Source organism: Semicossyphus pulcher, unplaced genomic scaffold (genome assembly GCF_022749685.1).
Source record: "Semicossyphus pulcher isolate SPU_LCO1_2020_fin unplaced genomic scaffold, fSemPul1.0.p SCAF_19, whole genome shotgun sequence".
NCBI classification, from domain to species: Eukaryota; Metazoa; Chordata; class Actinopteri; order Labriformes; family Labridae; genus Semicossyphus; species Semicossyphus pulcher.
This window is the reverse complement of record NW_027211692.1, coordinates 9,142,420-9,161,778: the sequence shown is the minus strand read 5'-3', so window position 1 is coordinate 9,161,778 and position 19,359 is coordinate 9,142,420. Positions and strand designations below refer to the sequence as shown.

Sequence of the window (19,359 nt, the reverse complement as noted above, 5' to 3'; positions counted from 1 at the left end):
AGAGAAGTGCCACTGAGCGTCCAATCACAGCCTTGATCTCATTAGAGTCGTATTCTCAACTGCTGCTCACACATTCACCAAAAACACACATTTACTCGCTGGAAAGGCAAAAACAAGCTCCAGTTATTATTCCAAACACGGCTCCACCTCTGCACAGGGTTCACAAGTCACAGGACAGGAACAGAGGTTCAACACCTGCTGCACTGCTCGACAAATGTCAGGTGAGTCTCTCATTATTGGAGTTGCATAATTACTCGATTATGCAGGCACTTGTTAGCATCATTACCACGGAGCAGCCACTGTTTTACATTCAACAGAGTGCCCGTAAATGATTTGTTTGTGTGTGTGTGCATGAGTCACACTGTTCTCCGCTTTACTTGCTGAGGCACTTTGAAGGTTTAACGTCCTCGAGGGCTGCAGGTTACTCTCTGTTCCGAATCGATGGTGCTAATTAATTTGAGGCGATCATTAACACCTTTGTCTATGCAAACATGCGCTTCAGAAGAGGCTGCTCAAACCAAACTATGCAAATCCCATCTGCATTTAATTGCTATAATTAATTTCAATAATCCTCAGCCATTTCCTCTTAAATCGAGGCGATCAATACAGTACTGGCTGCGAGTTTTGGCACAGTAGCAGCATATTTGCTGTCAGAAACAGATGGTCTGGATTATATACTGTGACGGTAGATTTAAGTCCTTAATTAAGAGCATCCAAAATGTCTTCAAACAGGTTACGGGAGCGATAAACTTAAAGATCCATGACTCAGCACAGAGGCAGCAGATCATTTGAACATGCCTCTCAGGAGGCCTTTTTTACTCCTCCAAACCGCCACATCCACGTGAACTCTGAATGGCAGAGGAGAGTGCCTCATGAGCCCACCCCGGTTGTTTCAAGATGTGTCATTCCCTCACGAGCCGCGGCATTTACCCCGCTCTCATCTCTCCGCTCTCATTAGCAAAACAGAAGCAATATTGAGAGATAAAATGCTGAGGTCACGCTGAGGTGCCACGGAAGTGAAAAGCGTCTTTGCTGCTTTGTTATGAGCGACAGGTTATCCTTCAGCCTTTTGCCGAGAGAGCTGCACAGAGTATCGCTCTGATTGCCAGGTTAGTTTGCTGTCAGACTCCCTCAATGACACTTAAAGGCAGAGTAATTACAACGCCATTCTTTAAGAGATGTATGGAATTTTCCTCAAGGTTTCAGTTTCATATGACGAGGAGGAGATCCATTAACAGCGGGGGGAAAAGATAAGGCCGAGTGAGCTGATTAAACCTGAATCAGCCTCATCTCACGCAGCATAACCTTGAGATCGACTCTATTATGCTGCCCCGCTGCCCTCCTCCCTCATGCAATATAATGTCAGACTGAAAACTCAAAACGCCGTCAGATTCCTGCCTAATTGCTCTCCCCGTTCTTTAATGGCTGGCTTAGCAGTGCACAACGTTCGCACAATTAACATGAGCAGCAATGGGCCTCTGCAGAGTCTTCTTAATTAGGGCCCAGGAACAGCGGAGGCACGTTCTCATGTCGCTGCTGGCCGGAATAATGAGTCTCTATCTCCCTGAGCTGAGGTCACTCTCTGTGCACACGGACCAGAAGGACCCTCTCCCCCTTTTTCTCCTCGATTTTTATTCCTCTCCTGCTGCTAAGAAGAAGTTTTTAATATAAATGTGTGTTTCTCTTCTTGCTGTGAGGGAGGCGGTGTGTTGGCTGAGAGAGGAAATCAATTTGGGAGCCTTTTCACTGTCGCTGTTAATTGGCTGTGCTATGGAGCAATAATACACAATCAGTTGCTCTTTTTTTTGTGTGGGAGGCGTCCCTGCGAGTGTGTTTACGGATTACACGTGTGTGCGTCTGTGTTGTCTTGATACCCAGCAACTTGCCAGCACTACCAGGTACATTCATTAGCGGCAGGGCTAATAATTAGCGTGCTGGGAGCCCAGCAGGCTTTCCCCACACACGCTAACGGGGACAACACAAGCAGGAAAAACATGTCCTTTCTCTGCCGGGACGCACTGCGGTACATAAGGAATTATCGAGCACCAAGTCAAAAGTGGTGTGTTTATGTGAAAGTTTGTCTTTGAGGCGCTAAGAGATTTCGCCACCTCCACTCCTCGCTGCGATTTTCAGCCGAGCTGTTACCCAGAATGAGAGTAAATTACCCACACAGCAGCAATTCTTTCCCGCCGGGCTGCTTATTCCTCTCGTGTTTATGCTGGCATGCAAACAAATGAGGCTCCGCACACCCACAAGTCCAACACTGTCATTAGAGCAAACACTGTTAAGCGACAAAAGTGCAGTTGAAAAAGTGTTGTGTTTGCGGCTGTGTGTGCTTGAATGAACGCCGACTGGCTGCACATATTGTGAGAGTGTGATGAGGACCTGGAGCCATCTGGGGACAAACAAGCTTTGTGTCATTTGACTGAAGATAAAACACATTTTGACTTCTCAGCATGTGGTACATTTTTGGTGCAACTTTGGTTCTCCACACAAGGTGTCTCCTCGTGTTAAAGTTAGGGCTAGGTATGTATGGGTATTGGCTTGCAGATAATTCAGATGTATATGCTGGCTGATAGGCAAGAAGATATTCTATTCAGCGTCTTTGAGTCCTTAAAAGCGCTCTATAAATACAATTTATTATTATATTTCAGAACAGACAAGCCAAACCAGGAGCAAGGTTATTCAGAAACAGTATTGTCAATGCATAATGCCTCACAGAGAGTATTGACAAATTGATTTTTAAACTGTGAAATGTCTTGTTTAGTTCTTCAAAAATGCTGCCAAACATCTGAATCAGTCAGGCTATCACAGAAAAAAAAGTAAGTAAACATTTCCATCCAACAAAAAGGGAGACATACATTTCATTCAGTCCGAGATGCTTATGTCAAGGACTGCTCATTTATAGCAAATGGTTTTACAGTACACTTCTGTTATGGACTGTTCTTTGCTCTCACAACAAGGAAAACACAAATTGATCCTTCCCTTACAAACCAATATATATAACATTAAACTTAGTATGAGCATCATCACGCTCCATTGTGGGCGGCTGTGGCTCAGTGGTAGTCGGTCGTCTTTTAATCGGAAGGTTGGTGGTTCGATCCCCAGCTCACACAGTCTACATGTCGAAGTGTCCTTGGGCTGGACACTGAACCCCATATTGCTCCCGGTGGCGTAGCCATCGCTGTGTGAATGTGACGACTGATTGACTTTACATAGCAGCCTCTGTCATCAGTGTGTGAATGGGTGAATGTGACATGTAGTGTAAAAGTGCTTTGAGTGGTCGCAAGGCTAGAAAAGCGCTATATAAGTACAGTCCATTTACGATTGTGTCCAACAGGCATCAACTGACACATTCAAATAACGCAGTGTTATGTGTATGATACTAGAGATGCACAATATTATCGGCATGTTATCAATATCTACAGATCTATAACAGTGCTTTAATTATGCCTAAATGCTCAATGATTCCCTAACATTAACTTGGTGTGAGTGCACGCGCACTGCCTGCACCACGCCTCTTCCATCAAGCATCAAGAAGGGTGCAAGATGTCTGCTTTAAGGCAACTTTTGGCCACTACAATAAGAGCAGGCATGATATCAATTCCACTACAGGGGAGACTTGATGATCTCTGCAATTACGTAGAAAAAAACGTGTCTAACATATCGGTATCGAAATCAGTAATCGGTAAAGAGAGTCGAAAAATATCGTCATATTGGACATTGGCAAAAAAATCCAATATCATGCCTCCCTATATAAATTAATATTATAAATATAAATATTTTCCCCCCACTTTGAGTCAATATCTCTTCTTTTATCAGAGTTTATTCGTAGGTGGTTGTAGCTTTATGTATGGATTTACATTAAATGTATTGTCCGTCTACATGCAAACTATTGGGCCGTTAAGCAAGGGTTAAACAGCCAGCGAGGTTTGCTGCTTTAGAGCAGGCAAAGGGTTTAAAATACAGGGCTTGTGTTTTGATTTTACAAACACATTTTGAATAAAAACCTTAATTAACCAAACAAACAAAAACATAATGTTTCATTATTATGCCCTTTTAACAAAATCTCTCAAATAAAATCGTTTGAAGAGAAATAAAGCCTGAAAAAAAATCTAAGACCAAAAATAATCATCGATGTTTTTCAAATTACCGCACCTGTCATGTAAGCTGTTAATAATTTATTTCAGTTTGTATTTCAATATTTCGTTTTAATGCAGATTTTCATGCACCCCTGAATGTAAATGGTGCTCATGTGTATGTTAACATAAATCGGAAATCGAGACATGCAGCAATACCTCATTCCTGCTCTACTCCTGTGGGGACTTGTTTTGAATATTTCACGTTTAGCTGCTCTGAAAACTAAACGACGTCGAGCTGCCGAGCAGCAGCAGAAAACAAATCTCTCCCCACTCGTCTTGCTCGCAGTCTTTACCTCCCTCGCTCCCCGCTAACGTCAATCACAAAACCAGACAGAAGCCCCGACTCGGCTGCCAAACACATTCTCTCTCCGCGCTGATTAGTGGCAATTCAGACAAAAACATCCTCAGCACATAATTGGAGAGCAGAGAAAAACTCAGTGATGCTGTCAGATAAGAACTGGTGACCACTGGGACATGTGACATTAAATGTGAAATGAAATCATTAGTTACGCTTACGCAGCTCTCTGCACAGGCGGAGACTAAAAAAAAGGGCAAAGACATGAGCTCAGAAATGTTTTCAACCTCAGAAATATCTTCCAGTCAAGGACTTCGTGACTTCACAGAGATGATTTAAATGATTTAAATACTTTTAGAGGAGGAAGAATTGTATAATTTATCAAAGGGAAAGTCTGCTGCTCATTAATGATATAACACGAGATCCACAATTAATTTCCACTCTAACCACAAATGAAACCTGAAAACAAAGTGGATAATAACACAAACAGATCAATGGAAATTATATAAAGTAATTTAGACGTTCATTTCGTCCACTAAGAGCCGCCTCTGGGACTGAAGGGGGGAATTAACAATCAAAAACAACAGCATTTAAAAGGTTAGGAGTTAAATATTCCACACGGCCACGTGCTTGCAGGGACTGAGAAATGTCATCAGCATACTAATTAACATCCCACTGTCTGTTTCAGAGGCTTTGGTCAATATATTTTCTCAATTAACCTTCACCGCCGCAGCTGACTGGACTTTTTTCCCCTCTATGCTAATGCTTTCATACAGAGCAGATTCCCCAAAAGCCTTTTTAACAGTAAAGTCATGTGCACTCTGTTCGTTGATGATGGTAATTAAGGCCGTCAATCAAGCAAAGAGAACTTCTGTTGAGTAAAAAAACGAGGGAGGAGACTGAAGAACAATACCAGGTTGCTGATTCATTCATGCCGCACAATAACTTAGCTTATTTATCAGCTAACCAGTAACATCCAATTATGACCATGCTAAATTTTACTGTACTTCAGGTACCTCTTAAAACCCCAACCTGCTCGTTATTTGTGAAGTACTTGGTATTTTTCATTAAAAGAAAAGTAAATGTTAACATGTCCCAGGAGGGTTTGCTCTCCTAAATTGCTCCTTCTTTGAGAGCTTCCTCAAAGAGTGAAGCTTCTGTAAATGTTCATTTACTTTATGTGTTTCTGGCTAACTAAATGCTAATAAATATATCAATCCACCAGCTGCGAAGTTTACAGTGGTTGTCATAAAGAATCTGTACCATGAGTGTCAAAACGTCTAGTTCATAGCCCACCCATATATTGGTGTTAATCAATGCACAGTTGTTAGCTAGCTAGCTTAATTCTCTTTAGCCTAGAATAAATTCCTTTGGCGTGTTTGTTGAATAAGTATCCCCTACCCGGACTTGCATGTGGCTCAGGAAAGCATGATAGATGCAATCCGATTTGTGATCTGGCTACAGGAGATGATAAGTGACAAATGAAAGAAACAAACACAGTCCATCTTATTCGTAGCTCTCTGATACATATATGAATAATGGCCGCCGTTTACAGTTATTCCTGTCATGATGTGCAACAGGTGTCTTTTTTCTTTTCCTTGAATTTGAATTTGGGGAAATGAACGATGTGAGAAAACAAGCTGTCCCACTTGAATTTGTATAATGTAACTCTTTCTACAACCAAGGAACGGGAGGAGAACCTACTAGTGGCCTGTGATAGCAGATTAGCTAGCTTAATTGTTAGCGTTAGCATTAGCTAAAATGTTAAGGAGTTCAGAGGAAAGCTGTGCTGCTGCAGCTTAACTTTGTGACTAGAAAAACAGTGTTTGGAACATAAACCCTGAAATTAACGGTTTGTTCTTGTCAGCAATTTTCCACCATTTTACGAAAGAAGAGGAACAAAAACTCACTTTTTTGCCACAATTTCTTCAATGTCTTGTCTACTATGTCAGCCTTTAATTACAGAAGGTTGTATTCCATGTCATCAATAAAACCTGCTTTACCTTAATGCTATGTCATTAGTATTGAAAAGCCTCAGTTTTTCAGGTTGTACATCTAATTTCAGTCAGTAGTAACAGAATAAATAAACTAGCTAAACATGCTAGTAGGATAGTATAAAGGTTTTAGGCTCAGATGAGCTCCTAGAACAGCTTTTCCTCATTTTTTCGAAGATGTTGGCGAAGAGCACCGTGTTCATTAGGGTGACATCTGGTTGTCCTTATCCCCAGATAGAGTCAGGTTGCTAATTTCGACAAAACCATGTTTGAATTTTACCCAGATATAAACCACTTTAAATGACAGGTGTAAACAGGGCCAATGAGATTCTCTGTTCTGGCATCAGCACTCACTTGGACACCAGGGAGAAGGCTTCAGCGCACACGGCCGGACACGGCACCAGCTTGATCATCACGTGTTCGGCGGCGGCCTGGAAATGTGCCCGAGCCACTTTCTCCAGCACCGAGGCCAGGGTGGCCACATCGCCAGCCTTTGTGCTGGGGTCCCCGCCTGCTGTGTCCAGGATGTTTCCCCCGTGGACCACCAGCAGCAGCACATGTGTCTTACAATTCATCTGCGGAAAGATTTTCAGGTAAGGTTGAATATAAAGAGAAAAATGATGGACTCACAGAAAGAAAAGAGGGAGCATTTTGTGACAGCAGTGCGGCAAGAGAAATAACCGATTACCTCCATGTCCTCCAGTCCTTCAATGCTGCTCTGAGGGGCACAACGTGGACCACCCAGCTGGTAGAGACCCTCTGTATTGAGTCAGTAAAAGGTAGAAAGGAAAGGACAGTAAAGAAGGAGGAATAAAGGGAGAGAAAAGGGGAAAGACAAGGTCACTACAAGAGCCACTTATCTGAGAAGAGACGATAAAAGAAGCATAAATGGATATTGATCCATGAATATGGTCAATATCACTAATGCCTCTTCATCTCTCTTCATTCCTGCTCTAATCTGGGTGATGTGTCTATGTACCCCGAGGCTCAGATGGCCTAAACATAAGATTCAGAAGTCAATATTGACGGTAAACAGCAGGATCTGGGTTGTTTTTTTGGTGCAGCATCACATGTAATTTAATTTTGGATTCTCTGATGCTTGAAAAACTATGGATTTCTCTTCTAGGGACAAAGGATGAAGGGGTTTCAGCGTCTCTCCCTCTGTGTGTGTGTGTGGTGCAGGAAGTCCCGGGAACCTGGCCAAACTCATTACACTCTCCGGAAGTTTCCGCGCCCCGTGTCATCCGAGCTTTCTCCTGTCCCTCTTTTTGTTTTTCCTCTCCTTTAGCTCAGAGTTTAGCTTGCTCCATGTTTATTTGGCCTCCTGGTCTGGGACCGACTGTCATGGGAGACTCTAACATACACACACACACACACACACACAAACACAGACACCGTCATCTCCCCTTTACTCCGTTCCTGGCCCACAGTCTGCCTCTGACTGCCTGCTTGTCTCAAACAGCTCAGCACACACAGGGGACTCAGTGCACTGAACTATTTTGGTCACAAAGTAACAGGAAATCAATGCAGGGAGGTTTTCTTTTCTCTGAAGGAGGGAGTTAAGGCAGAAAAGTTCCTGCTAAACCTTGTAAAGTAGTTCAAACTGCAAACACTGCAGGAGGGGGAAAACATTGTTGGGTATGACCCGGGGGCTGAAAAACTCCAGCTTGTTTGAAGTAAGGTGGTGGTACTAAGAGTGGCAATGAATAAATCATAATGGTGACTTTGAAACCAAAACTTTTCAAGGGAAGCATTAAAGAGCGATTTCCTGTAGATCTCCAGCTATCAAGATTTGTTTTAATTTTAAGATTTTTTTGCTTTTATCTGATCAGAAAGTGACATGAAACATGAGGAAACAAAGGGCTGTGAGTCGGAATCGAACCCGCAGCCAATACGACGAGGACTCTAATTCATGGGGCACTTTCTCTACCGACTAATGCCTGGCCCACACTAAAAGATTTTTCAAATCTTAACAGATGTTGAAATGTGAGAGACCCCACACATGGTGATATATAATCATAGATTTAACAGTTTTACTCCTACAGTGTGTGGAGAGCAACGATTACTCCAAAACAGCACAGCACACACTAACAGATTCTGTTACAACAACCAGAGTCCGACTCCAAACACTGGAAATCTCACAAAACTCTCGCGGTCAGACGAGATTTCAGAGTAAACACACACTGCGGACAACGGTCAGGAAGAATTGGTGATGATAGTTTTTGGACTTTTTTCTGAAAATTCAGGAAGAACAAACTGTGAATGAAGTCATGGAGACGGCGTGAACATGGGCATGTTACTTTATGCTCCCCGTTTGCTTTTGTCGCCACGGCTGCGGTTGTTGTGCTTCCTTCTTCAGTCAGCTTGCTTCCCCATAAGCTATTGTTTCGTTCCACTTGACAATCCACAGACTGCGTGCTCGGCTGTCACCAGGGTTCCTCCCACACAACAGCATAACGGATTTGAAATTGATGCAGCCACGATGGCCTTCCGAGCAGATCGGGGGAAGTAAAATCTCTTAACAGACCTCACACCACAGGAACATCTGGAGAGATCATCTTTAGAACCATCAAAAAATCAAGACTTTGCTTACGATTGTCGGAAGGGAGAAATCGGCCCAATTATCTTGTAGCCCGCTTAAGCTGAACCATCGAGAACAGGTAGAATTTAACTGTTTCAAAATTAATCTGCGTCTGTTTTCTTGATCAATTTTGTCATTTTTTGCCAATTTTCTAATAATATCTGCCAAAAGTACTCTGATTTCAGTTTCCCAAATCTGTCATATCCCTGTCAACTGCATCTCTTAGCATGTTGGACTGCTGGCGAAAACACGCAATTTGAAGAAAACGTGATGGAAATTGTCTTTTTACAATTTTCTGACTTACAGATGTTACGATAAATCAAATGAATTATTGACAGACTGTGACGATGTAAATGTGGAGGGGAGATAAAGTAAATGTTTTGACACGTCTCCATTCTCCTGCTTTGAGTTCCCTGTCCGAAGTCGACCCTCAAACGTTTATATTTTGGTCTGTTTGTCGTTCTGCACTGCCGAACACACCTTTGCCTTCTGCTGTGCGATATGATTGGCTGCTGTCAGATAGATTTACAGTGTAAGCATTGTAAGGAAAAGAGTTCATCCAGTGCACACTTTTGTATAAAGTCATTTTAGGCCTCTTGAAGGATGTGATGTCACAAATCAAAAACCTTGAGTCAAAGTAAAGCAGTAACACAATTCAGTAATACGATTATGTTTACGTCCAAATTGGAACTTCCAAAGTCGTCTTCTTTACATGTTGTGTTTTTGCTGGCTTGCTAACATTAAGCTAAGGCGACATTCTTCAAAAGAGATGTGTGCATCACCAGGGTTAAACCAGCAGATGGTCAGTAAACACCTCTGAATGTAGGCTGCCTGTTAAACCACAATGTATTGTTCCTGTTTTAACACGTGTTAAATATAGAATGCAGTCTGTGAAATGTGGGTGCAGAGGATTTGGATAGAAATATGTGACAAGGCTTGACTTTCTCAGTCTTTTGCTATGATCTCAGAGATTAAATGATACATCTGCACTGAAATGTCAACAATAAGAGGTAAGGTGCGCTGTATGATGATGCTTTTTGATCATTTTCACGCTGACAAAATCTTCTCAAACAGTCTGGCGGTATGAAACTTTGGAGTGAAACTCAGACAGATAAATTATTTTAGGAAGGTTGGAGCGGTGCCTTCAAGCAGAGAGCTGTAATAGGTTTCATTACAAGTTTCACAGACTACAATAGCTGCGGCTGATTGAGTGAAATTTGATTTCTCAGGTTCGAGGGGCTGAGTGTGGCAGCTGCATGAACCTGTGTTCAGATATGTGCAAGAAGTTCTACAATTATCGATCGTAATGCAGTATCTATTATATCTGTAAAGAAATTAAAAGGTACATCATTCTTTTCTCACTCAATATCAAGAGATACATACAGTAGCACGCCACTAGAAACTGTCCTGACTTCCAATCTGCAGCAAGCCGCCGCCTTCAGCAGATAGTATGAAGGGGAGTCAGAGGAAATAGCAGAGCTCCGTTCACCTCATCATTCGTAAGAGGCGCACACATGCCGCGCCGCTCCTGAATTTACCGATAAGTACGACACCTGTCTGATATTAAAGCAAAGTGACAAAATCATCTTTCTGTTGGGGAGGCTCAGCGGTATAAACTGACTTCCTGCGTTTACGAGACCAATCTGTTTTTTTTCTCCTGCTGCAGGTTTGTGCGGCTGCGGGGGGATTCTAACAATCCTTCTGTTTTTTCTGTTTTTCATTTCTTATGAGTCCTGCCAGTCAATATGTGCCCCCAGTAGCTTAGTGGTATTTAGCAGCTCTCTCGCTCTTCCCTCACAACAAATGGCCGGAGCTCGAAAGTACTGTGGAGTGTTGACAAAGCCATAGTTGAACAGAGCTATGATCATTTCCAGTAACCGAAAGCCCAGCCAGGCACTCACTCCCAGCAGGTACACACAGTGCATCTGCTGTCTCACCGCAGTCTGAGATATTTCTTAACTTATCCAAGAGGGAGGAAGAGAAAATTGACCCCCGAAACAGAGTGTGAGGATGAAAGGGCTCCACAGAGGAGTCGACTCCAGCTCAATGAGAAGGGATGAAATATTGATCTATTGATCCGTGTTGGGTTCCCCCTTGTGTGTCCTTCTGTCTGTGTAACTATGATTTAAAATGTCATTTTCCCATAACACTCCACGCTCTCTCTCATTGTCTGCAGCATGTGGAGTTGGGTTCATGTTTATCTCTTCCTAAATCTTCCCCCTCTCAGGTCTCAACCTCTCCTCTCACCTGCACACGTTAATCACCTTCCATGGAGAAGAGCAGGAGGGTGAGAGGCAAAAGCCTGCATTCATCATCATGAAGACTGGCCTCCAGACTACAGATTGATATCTTCCCGGGGAGTATGAAAATGGCAAAATGCCCTCAAAGTTCCCTGCCTGCTGGAGCGTGATTCAGCTCATTAGAGAGTGCTGCTATCGCACTGAATGATCTGTGTTCCTGGGCAAATGTGCAGAGGAAACAGCAGCGTTGGCTTCGTCTTGCAAATTATTCTCGCCTCTGAATCTGTGGACGAATTCAACAAAGCATGATACACTTTGAAAGAAACATTAGAGGAAATTTACAATGCAGAACAAAGTCTGATTACAGTCATGGGCACTGTTAATGACCAACTTTTAGCACACAGTTATGGGCCAAAAATCTGTATAAATGCATGTTGTACAAAGGATTCTTTATTGTAGTTGTTAGCTCTGGTCATGGAGCATTGCTGGGGGAAGCTGTGGCTCAGTGGTCCAGAAGGTCATCTCTCAATCGGAAGGTCGGGGGTTTGATCCCTGACTGCTACAGTCACATGTCGAAGTGTACTTGGGCAGTACACTGAACCCCAACTACATAGATCCTGATTGGAGATTGGCCCTTATGGCTTTGCATCAATATGAAAGGGTGAATGTGACATGTAGTCTAAAAGTGCTTTGAGCGAGAAAAGCACTTTTACAGTACAGTCCATTTACCATTTACTTGTGGTCTTCACCACTCACTCAGATAGCATTCATGTTAGCATGACTTCTTTTACCTCTGATTTGGTCTCCACCAACACCTAAAAAATACACAGCTCTTACATAGCTACATGCTCTGCTGGAATCACAGGTCATTACTGGGCAAGTTGTGCTTACTCACTTTATCAGAGCTTTTGCCTGCTTAAATTTGGCCACATACACATTCAGGGGCAAAAGTTGCATGCCAAAAAAGGGAAGTTGAAGGTTGTAAGACACAATCAGCAAGCTTAAATGCTCCTTGGAAAATGTTCGATATGTTTCACTCCCATTAACACAAGATTTGCTCCACAGCGGGCTGATTTGGTGAACGGCAAATCACTTGTGTAGAAATGTAGTTACCACACACCAGGTCTCTGGAAGTTATCTGTTATTTTTGCATGAAATATGTTTTTGTTGCACTCACAGGTAAGTTGTTCCATCAGGTTTTTCTGACAAAGATTTGTTGGGTGAATCTAAAAGCATGATGCAGACATTTCACTCCAAAAAAGTTGCTTCTTTAATGACGAAATAACAACTTCCAGAGGTCTGAATTTCTGCAAAAGCCACATTTGTTTGTTACATCTGGCCTGAGATACTTGCACAACAAAATTTCTGCACACCCTTATCAGCAATGAACAGTAACCACTAGATGTACACGGTCCCCAGTCCAAATTAAAGTGGGACATTGTGATTACATGGATTACATGCCCATCAGGCCGCCGGGCAACGGTCACTCCTCTCACGGTGAACATAATGAGACGCTTTGGAAATGGAAAGTGAAGAAGTCGTGTATCATTCGTTTGTGATTTGTATGTTAGTGCTGTCAGGAAGCCACAGGTCTGTTGGGGTGCTCATTTAAATGAACGCTGCCTCCTGACTGGTTGAACAGCCCCCTCTGACCCCCTGGCACAGCGCAGGCATGCTAACACGCTCCGCCATCTGTTCACCGCTGCTGGCGTCAGGGTCGCTCATGTCGGCCGCGCTGCAAAAAGGCCCCCGGGAGACGCCACCAGCTCCATCGCATGGCAAAACCTTCTGACCCCCCCCTACACACACACACACACACACACACACACACACACACACACACACAAACACACAAACCATATAGGACATACACTGATTCAAAGACACGTATATATTCTGACACACGCACACACACAGTCTGTCACTAACAATCCCAGCTGCTCCCTGCCTATATGTTGTGGCTGCCGTACAGCAACAAACACCCCCACACTCACTAACATACACACACACACACATACAGCAGGTGGACGTGGTAAGCAGAGGCTGATCTGAGATTTACTATCTGCATGTGTCGGATTCTGGCAAACATATCACAAAAGGTGGCTATCTAATAAAACTATTGGCAAATGTTGAAATAAATAAATATAATAAGTTATTGATAAAGTTTGCAGCAAGAGCAGTGAGAGGTAAAACACTTAAGGAGCAGGAAATAGATCAAATTGTCAGAATTTAAAGAGGCTTGTTTAACTTTATTATATCAATGTACATGAAAATGAATGAATTTATAATATTGAAGTGGGTTTTTCACATATTAAAAGAGATAATCTCGAAGATTTTCATGAAAATAAATGTCTGTTAAGTCACTATCTGTCGCCGAATGAGGTAACACAATGGTGATTGAGCCTATGGCCCACTGATGAAAGCCTTTGCATTTGCAGTATTACAGACTGGGTGTCTGTGGCGACTTTCGCTGACAAAATCACAATTGGCCCCCAGTTAGTGACGCGTTTCCCATCACCCAGCAGTGATTGGTCTGCCAGAGAGGGTAGGCGGAGCTAAGCGGCTGCCTTTCCGGTCTCTGTAAGTGTTGCGAGTAAATAGTAATCTACTATGGCTGAACAAACAAAGAAAAGATTGATGATTGATGTGAAAATCCAAAGAAAAATAAACAAATTAGACGCTCAGATGAAGGCAAACAGTCTAAAAAGGAAAGCGACCGTCAGCGAGGAAAATCAAGAGTTACAACCTAAGCCAACCGTGGACGTCACACATGCAACACTGTCTGGATATCTTGGAAGTGTGCTCCCGCAATTACCGTTTATCACCATAGACGCCGCCAAAGAGAACGAATCTTCGAGATTACAACTTTAAGCTCCATACACATAATGTAACAAAATGAGTAGCAGCATTAAAAGAATCAGTTGTTACAATGATGGGAAGTATTTTCACTACGACTTTTTATATATCTATAATACAAGCAAAAGGATCGGATAATTTGGTTTGAGTTTTGGAAAAGGAAAATTGGTAAAAATGTAATTTGTTTTGATCTGGCACAAGGCCACACATCTGTCTCAGAAGGCTTTACAACTTATAAAGCATATGACCTATAGAGGTAAAACTCAGGAAGGGCTACAGAGGAGAAATCCCTCTTCCAGGTGGGTCAGATATTCAATAAGTGTCTACAGAGAGGACAGAAGCAGCAGAGGAAGAATTATGATATACAGATAGAAGTTTAAGCTGCATTTATTGCTCCCCACCAGGCTGTTAACATGTTATCTATGTGCCATTTCTGCACCACATAAACACCAACAACATCTGTTAACGGTCAGGGAAGGTGTGGCCATCAGCAGAAGAAACCTATGGACGGGCGAGGTATGGCGGACGGCACAACGACCGGTTTGTCCTTCATTTCATACTCCCTCGTCCTCCTCCCCAGAGCTGGAGGCGGCGACAGTGTTGTTTGGGTGTGATTATCTGTTCGCAACGTGCGATCACACGGCATTTCTTTCTCCATATCCCCGCCAGACGAACGCACACATATGCACAGAGATGCACATGTAAACAAACACAGAGCCCCTCACAGGCACACAGATCAGACCAAGAGAAATAAAGACTCAAAGAAGGAAAACAAATTACAGCCAAATGGGCTTTAAAATAAAAGATGAGGCAGAATGATAGTCCTGAGTGTTTAAGGTCAGTCACTTTCCATCATTATCTCGCCTCTCCCTCGTTCTTGTTTGCCCTTTTTCTCATAATTCTGCGGAGAAATTGATTTTTACGTTCCAAGCTTTTAAGCCACTATAAACACATTTCTTGCCAAGAGAAAAAAAGAGACGAAATAAAAACATTAATTTAGCAGGAATTAAAGTGAGGCCGTGATTGTGCCTTTTGCAAGTACCGTGTGTTAAAAATGACTCGGACTGTGGGGGCAGAATACAGATGAGTCTCAGACTGTGAATGTATGTTTTCCGTCACTCTCTCAGCGTGTGTTTCTGAATAGAGCTGCGGGGTGCATGCAGAACAGAGAGCGGTGGCGCTCCATAGAAAATGGAAAATCATTCATTCCATTCAATATAATATATTTCTCTCCGGGGTCACTTTGTGTGAAATTATATTCTCCATATATATTTTGTTTCCGTAGGAAAAAAAAAAGGCCTTGTCGGGGTTTGTCTTGGCACGGCTTATCTCTTAGTCATCTCCTGCAAACTGTTTTAGCAAATGTTATCCCAGCTTGGCAGAACATATCAAAGACGGAGCCAAGGCGGGAGTTTTTTTCCCATCACGGAGTCCTTGATCTGTTATGTAATGCGGCTATTTCTGGTTTGACTACAGTGAATGAAGTGTGAAAAATATGGCAATGAAAAGAGCATAAATATACAGATAAGATTGTTTGCATAGAGAGCAGATGATGTTAGATCACAGGAAGTCAGCGAGAAGAGAAGAAGAAGAAGAGCAGAGTGGAAAATAAGTGGCAGTTGTGCTCCAGGCTTTCCTCTCCGTCTCTGATGGAAACCCATCACTGAAGCCTCTATATGAGGGGAAAGTGTTTACAGTCGCCTGTGGCTCGAGGAGTAATGAATGTAGGAAGACAGAGAGGGGGAAAATATCAAAACATGATGAGGTGACGCGATGAGAATAGAGTGAAGGAGTGGAGAGGCCGGAGGGAAATGGATGGTTAGAGAAGCTGAGGAGAACAAAGGAGGGAGTGAAGGAATCAGCGAGAGCAGAGAGAGAGGGATTTGAAAGACAGAGGCGCATTTGAGGAACTGACAGGTATACTGAGGTTAAATGGGAGAGGGTGTGGATACACAGGAGGAGTCCAGCTGCACCTGAAGGTTATGTTAATGAAGATGGAACAAACTCTGGTTCCTGTACTCATTATGGAAGGCTGACTTCAATGTAATTACTGACTTGCTTCATCAGCCTCGTATTTATTTATGTCAAAATTTTATCAATGCAGGTTTTAAAATGGAAAAACATAGCATACATACTAAGCAGGACCTTTTGTACTCAAAACCAAACTTTTGTAGAGGAACTACGATATGGGGACCATCGACTGTACAAAAGAAGAGGATGTAGCCACCATGATGTCATTCGAGGTTTTTGAACCCCCTTTTGGAGCCTCTAGTTTAGGTTCTTTCTGCTAGCTTTGTTTTATTAAACCAGAAGTGACCATATTTGGAGAGCGAGGATACACTTTGTTAACTCTTTATCCTGGTTGAAATGTCACCATTGTAGCAACTTGTCAATCACTGGTAGCCACGTCATAGAGCATACTGTGGTTTATCCTCTATTTTACTCTAAATTGATCATATTTACGGAATACACATCATGTTATGGTTTGATACCATACGGTACGGAACGGTACAATACAATACGACACGACACGACACGACACGATATGATACAATATGATAGGACATGATATAGTACGATACGATACGATACTGTACGATACGGTATGAAACGGTACAATAGGATAGGATATGGTACGGTACAGTACGCTATGATATGATAGGACATGAATGTACAATGAAATCGTACCTCTTTATGTAAACCAGCTGAGTCGCCCCCTGCTGGCCACTAGACAAAATGTAGGTTAAAGGCACCTCCTTATTGTTTTCACCAAGTAGGTACAGCCCCCTCTTTTCTACAGTCTTTGATTAGAACACTATCTGAATTACCCTCAAAGTACCTTTGCTATTGGGCGCCCCCCTGTTTTAGGACGAGTTAATTCCTGCTGACCTTTATTCCAACTCCCCCTGCCTCATTTCCTGTCAGGTTCTATCTCATAACAGCAAGAAAATGCACCAGAAATGATTAAAAAACCTATCTTTGACATATCTGTACTGCAATATTACTTGCTTGTTGAGATATTCACAGATACTGAGAAACTGATATCTCTGTGATGAAGTGATATTATGCAATTTGCTGGACACTGCTTCTCAGCATGACTTTAAATAATCCCATGATTGGGTTCAAACCTTCCACATGACTTCAGCTACCTCTGTTACAGCAGCTATTGTTGTTGTTGCAGCTCTGAGATCTTTTTCTGTCTTTTTCCTCCGCTAAATATATATTAATATTCCTGTTCTCCCACGAGTGTAGGATGTAAACAAACAAACGAGGCAGAACCTCAGCAGGCATATCAACATTTGTATGCAGCTGCATGTTTGGGAGTGTTTCTATTCTGGGTTTGTTTGACTTTGTTGAAACTCGCGGATGAGAATCAGAGAGCATGAGAGAGGGGGAGTGAAATTACCATGACTTAAACAGTCCATGTTAAACCGTAAACAGCAGCTATTGAGCTTGTATGTGTACTGGAACCAGCAATCCCAGTAGTTTATTTCCTCCACAGAGGGTCTTAAGTGGAACAAGATTTCACAGGTCTGAATTCAGCCTCTGATAACAGGTTTGCTGCAACACATGCTTTGCAGTTTGAGTCGTGTGGTGTGATTGAAATGGAAAGCAGTGGGAACATCCGCCCTTTCTATTTCATAAAGAAGATTAGCTTCATGATGTTTTTATGCATTACACAGGATACAGAGAGATAGTCTCAGTGGTTATCAGTCCTTAGATACTGGGGCCACGTACAATCTTACAGATGCGATAATGTATGACTACATAATAATGTCTCGGTTCAGCGTTTCTAACATACAGACTTCGTATGCATTACACACTCCATTTAAGGTAATGCGTCCCCATCTGTCTGCAGCAGGGCTCTTATCAATGAGCCCTGAGTGTACTTAACTTTCTCAAGCACCACTGTGTGCAGGTCCAACAGCAGCTACCCTGTCATTAATGGAGAAATGACGCTCAAAGAAGTTTAAGCGATCTGACCTCTGATGCAGAAGAAGAGAGGTTCACAGCAGGAAGCTGTGAACTACATGACCCTCCTGTCCTCGCCAATCAAACACCTTTAAAGTCACCTTGCTGTTTGCTTTCTAATAAATGTGCTGTGTTTTTCAATAATTTTAAATTGCTTTGTTTAAATCTATTCAGCTCTAGTATGTCCACTTACAACCTGAAACAGTCACCTTTGATTAATAAATGATGATGATTTGACTCATTTATATCCTGAACTTTCGCGATCTCAAAGAAGTCTGTTTTGTTCTCTTTGGCGCCACCTATGGCGATAAATGGTAACAGCTTGTGTGTTTTGGGTCCTCTTAGAGGAAGTGTTTTTGGACTTTTTGACACAAAATGTGTTTGTGTTTCTTTTTGTCTTTGAATATGAAACAATGATTTTAAAGTTTCATTGTTTGTGGTCAACCATCTTTCTCTGTTAGATCAGCCATTGACACGATTTACTCACAACTCAGCAGAGATGGCAGAAAACGTACACCACTTCTCTCGTGCAGAACCATCACTTTTCCTAGGAATGTCGACTCAACATCCAGTTCCTAATGCAGGCTTATAATGCTTATGCAAGTATTGAACATCACTGACTCACTGAGTTAAAGAGAGTGACTTAAAGAGCTGAAAGTCTTCAATATTTAAGAGGTATAATCTCAAAGATTTTCTTGTAAATAAATGTCTGTTAAGTCACTATCTGTCACCGAATGAGTTAACACATGACACTATGACCCACTGATGAAAGCCTTTGCATTTGCAGTATATAGTATTATTATGGACTGACTGTCTGTGGCGACATTCGGGGAAAAATCACAAGTGACGCGTTTTCCAGCGCTGGTTGGTCTGCCAGAGAGGGTAGGCGGAGCTACGTGGCTGCATTTCCATTCTCTGCAAGTGTTGCGAGGAAACAGTAATCTGCTATGGCTGAACAAACAAAAAAAGATGGATGACTACAGATACAACTTCAAAAATAAGTGAAAATCCAAAGAAAAAGAAACAAATTCAACGCGCAGATGAAGGCAAACTCTCAGCGAGGAGAGTTCACTGGCTAGTTGCTCACTCTGTCTGCTTGTTGCTCTGCAGGTAGAATTCAGAGAGATTTAAGCAGCCAAAACAAGTCGTGTGACACCGAAACAATGAGCTGAAAGTTGGTAGTCTGGTATCAGTAATCACTGTCATAACATACAGTTGAAAAAAATACAAACGTTTTTGTTTTTTTCAGGCACTGGGACTTTTTATTATGTCTTCATTA

The 19,359-nt window shown here is 42.4% G+C and overlaps 1 protein-coding gene across 1 annotated transcript in view; it reads right to left on the bottom strand.

Annotated features, from left to right (window-relative positions):
* Window positions 1-19,359, bottom strand: part of pitpnm3 (PITPNM family member 3) — an 89,544-nt gene that overhangs the window by 33,898 nt on the left and 36,287 nt on the right. The window contains exons 4-5 of the mRNA XM_069668874.1: window positions 7,120-7,190; window positions 6,786-7,006 (exon numbers count right to left, since the gene is read on the bottom strand). Coding sequence (XP_069524975.1) covers window positions 6,786-7,006; window positions 7,120-7,190 — 292 coding nt within the window. The remainder of the gene's footprint in view (window positions 1-6,785; window positions 7,007-7,119; window positions 7,191-19,359) is intronic.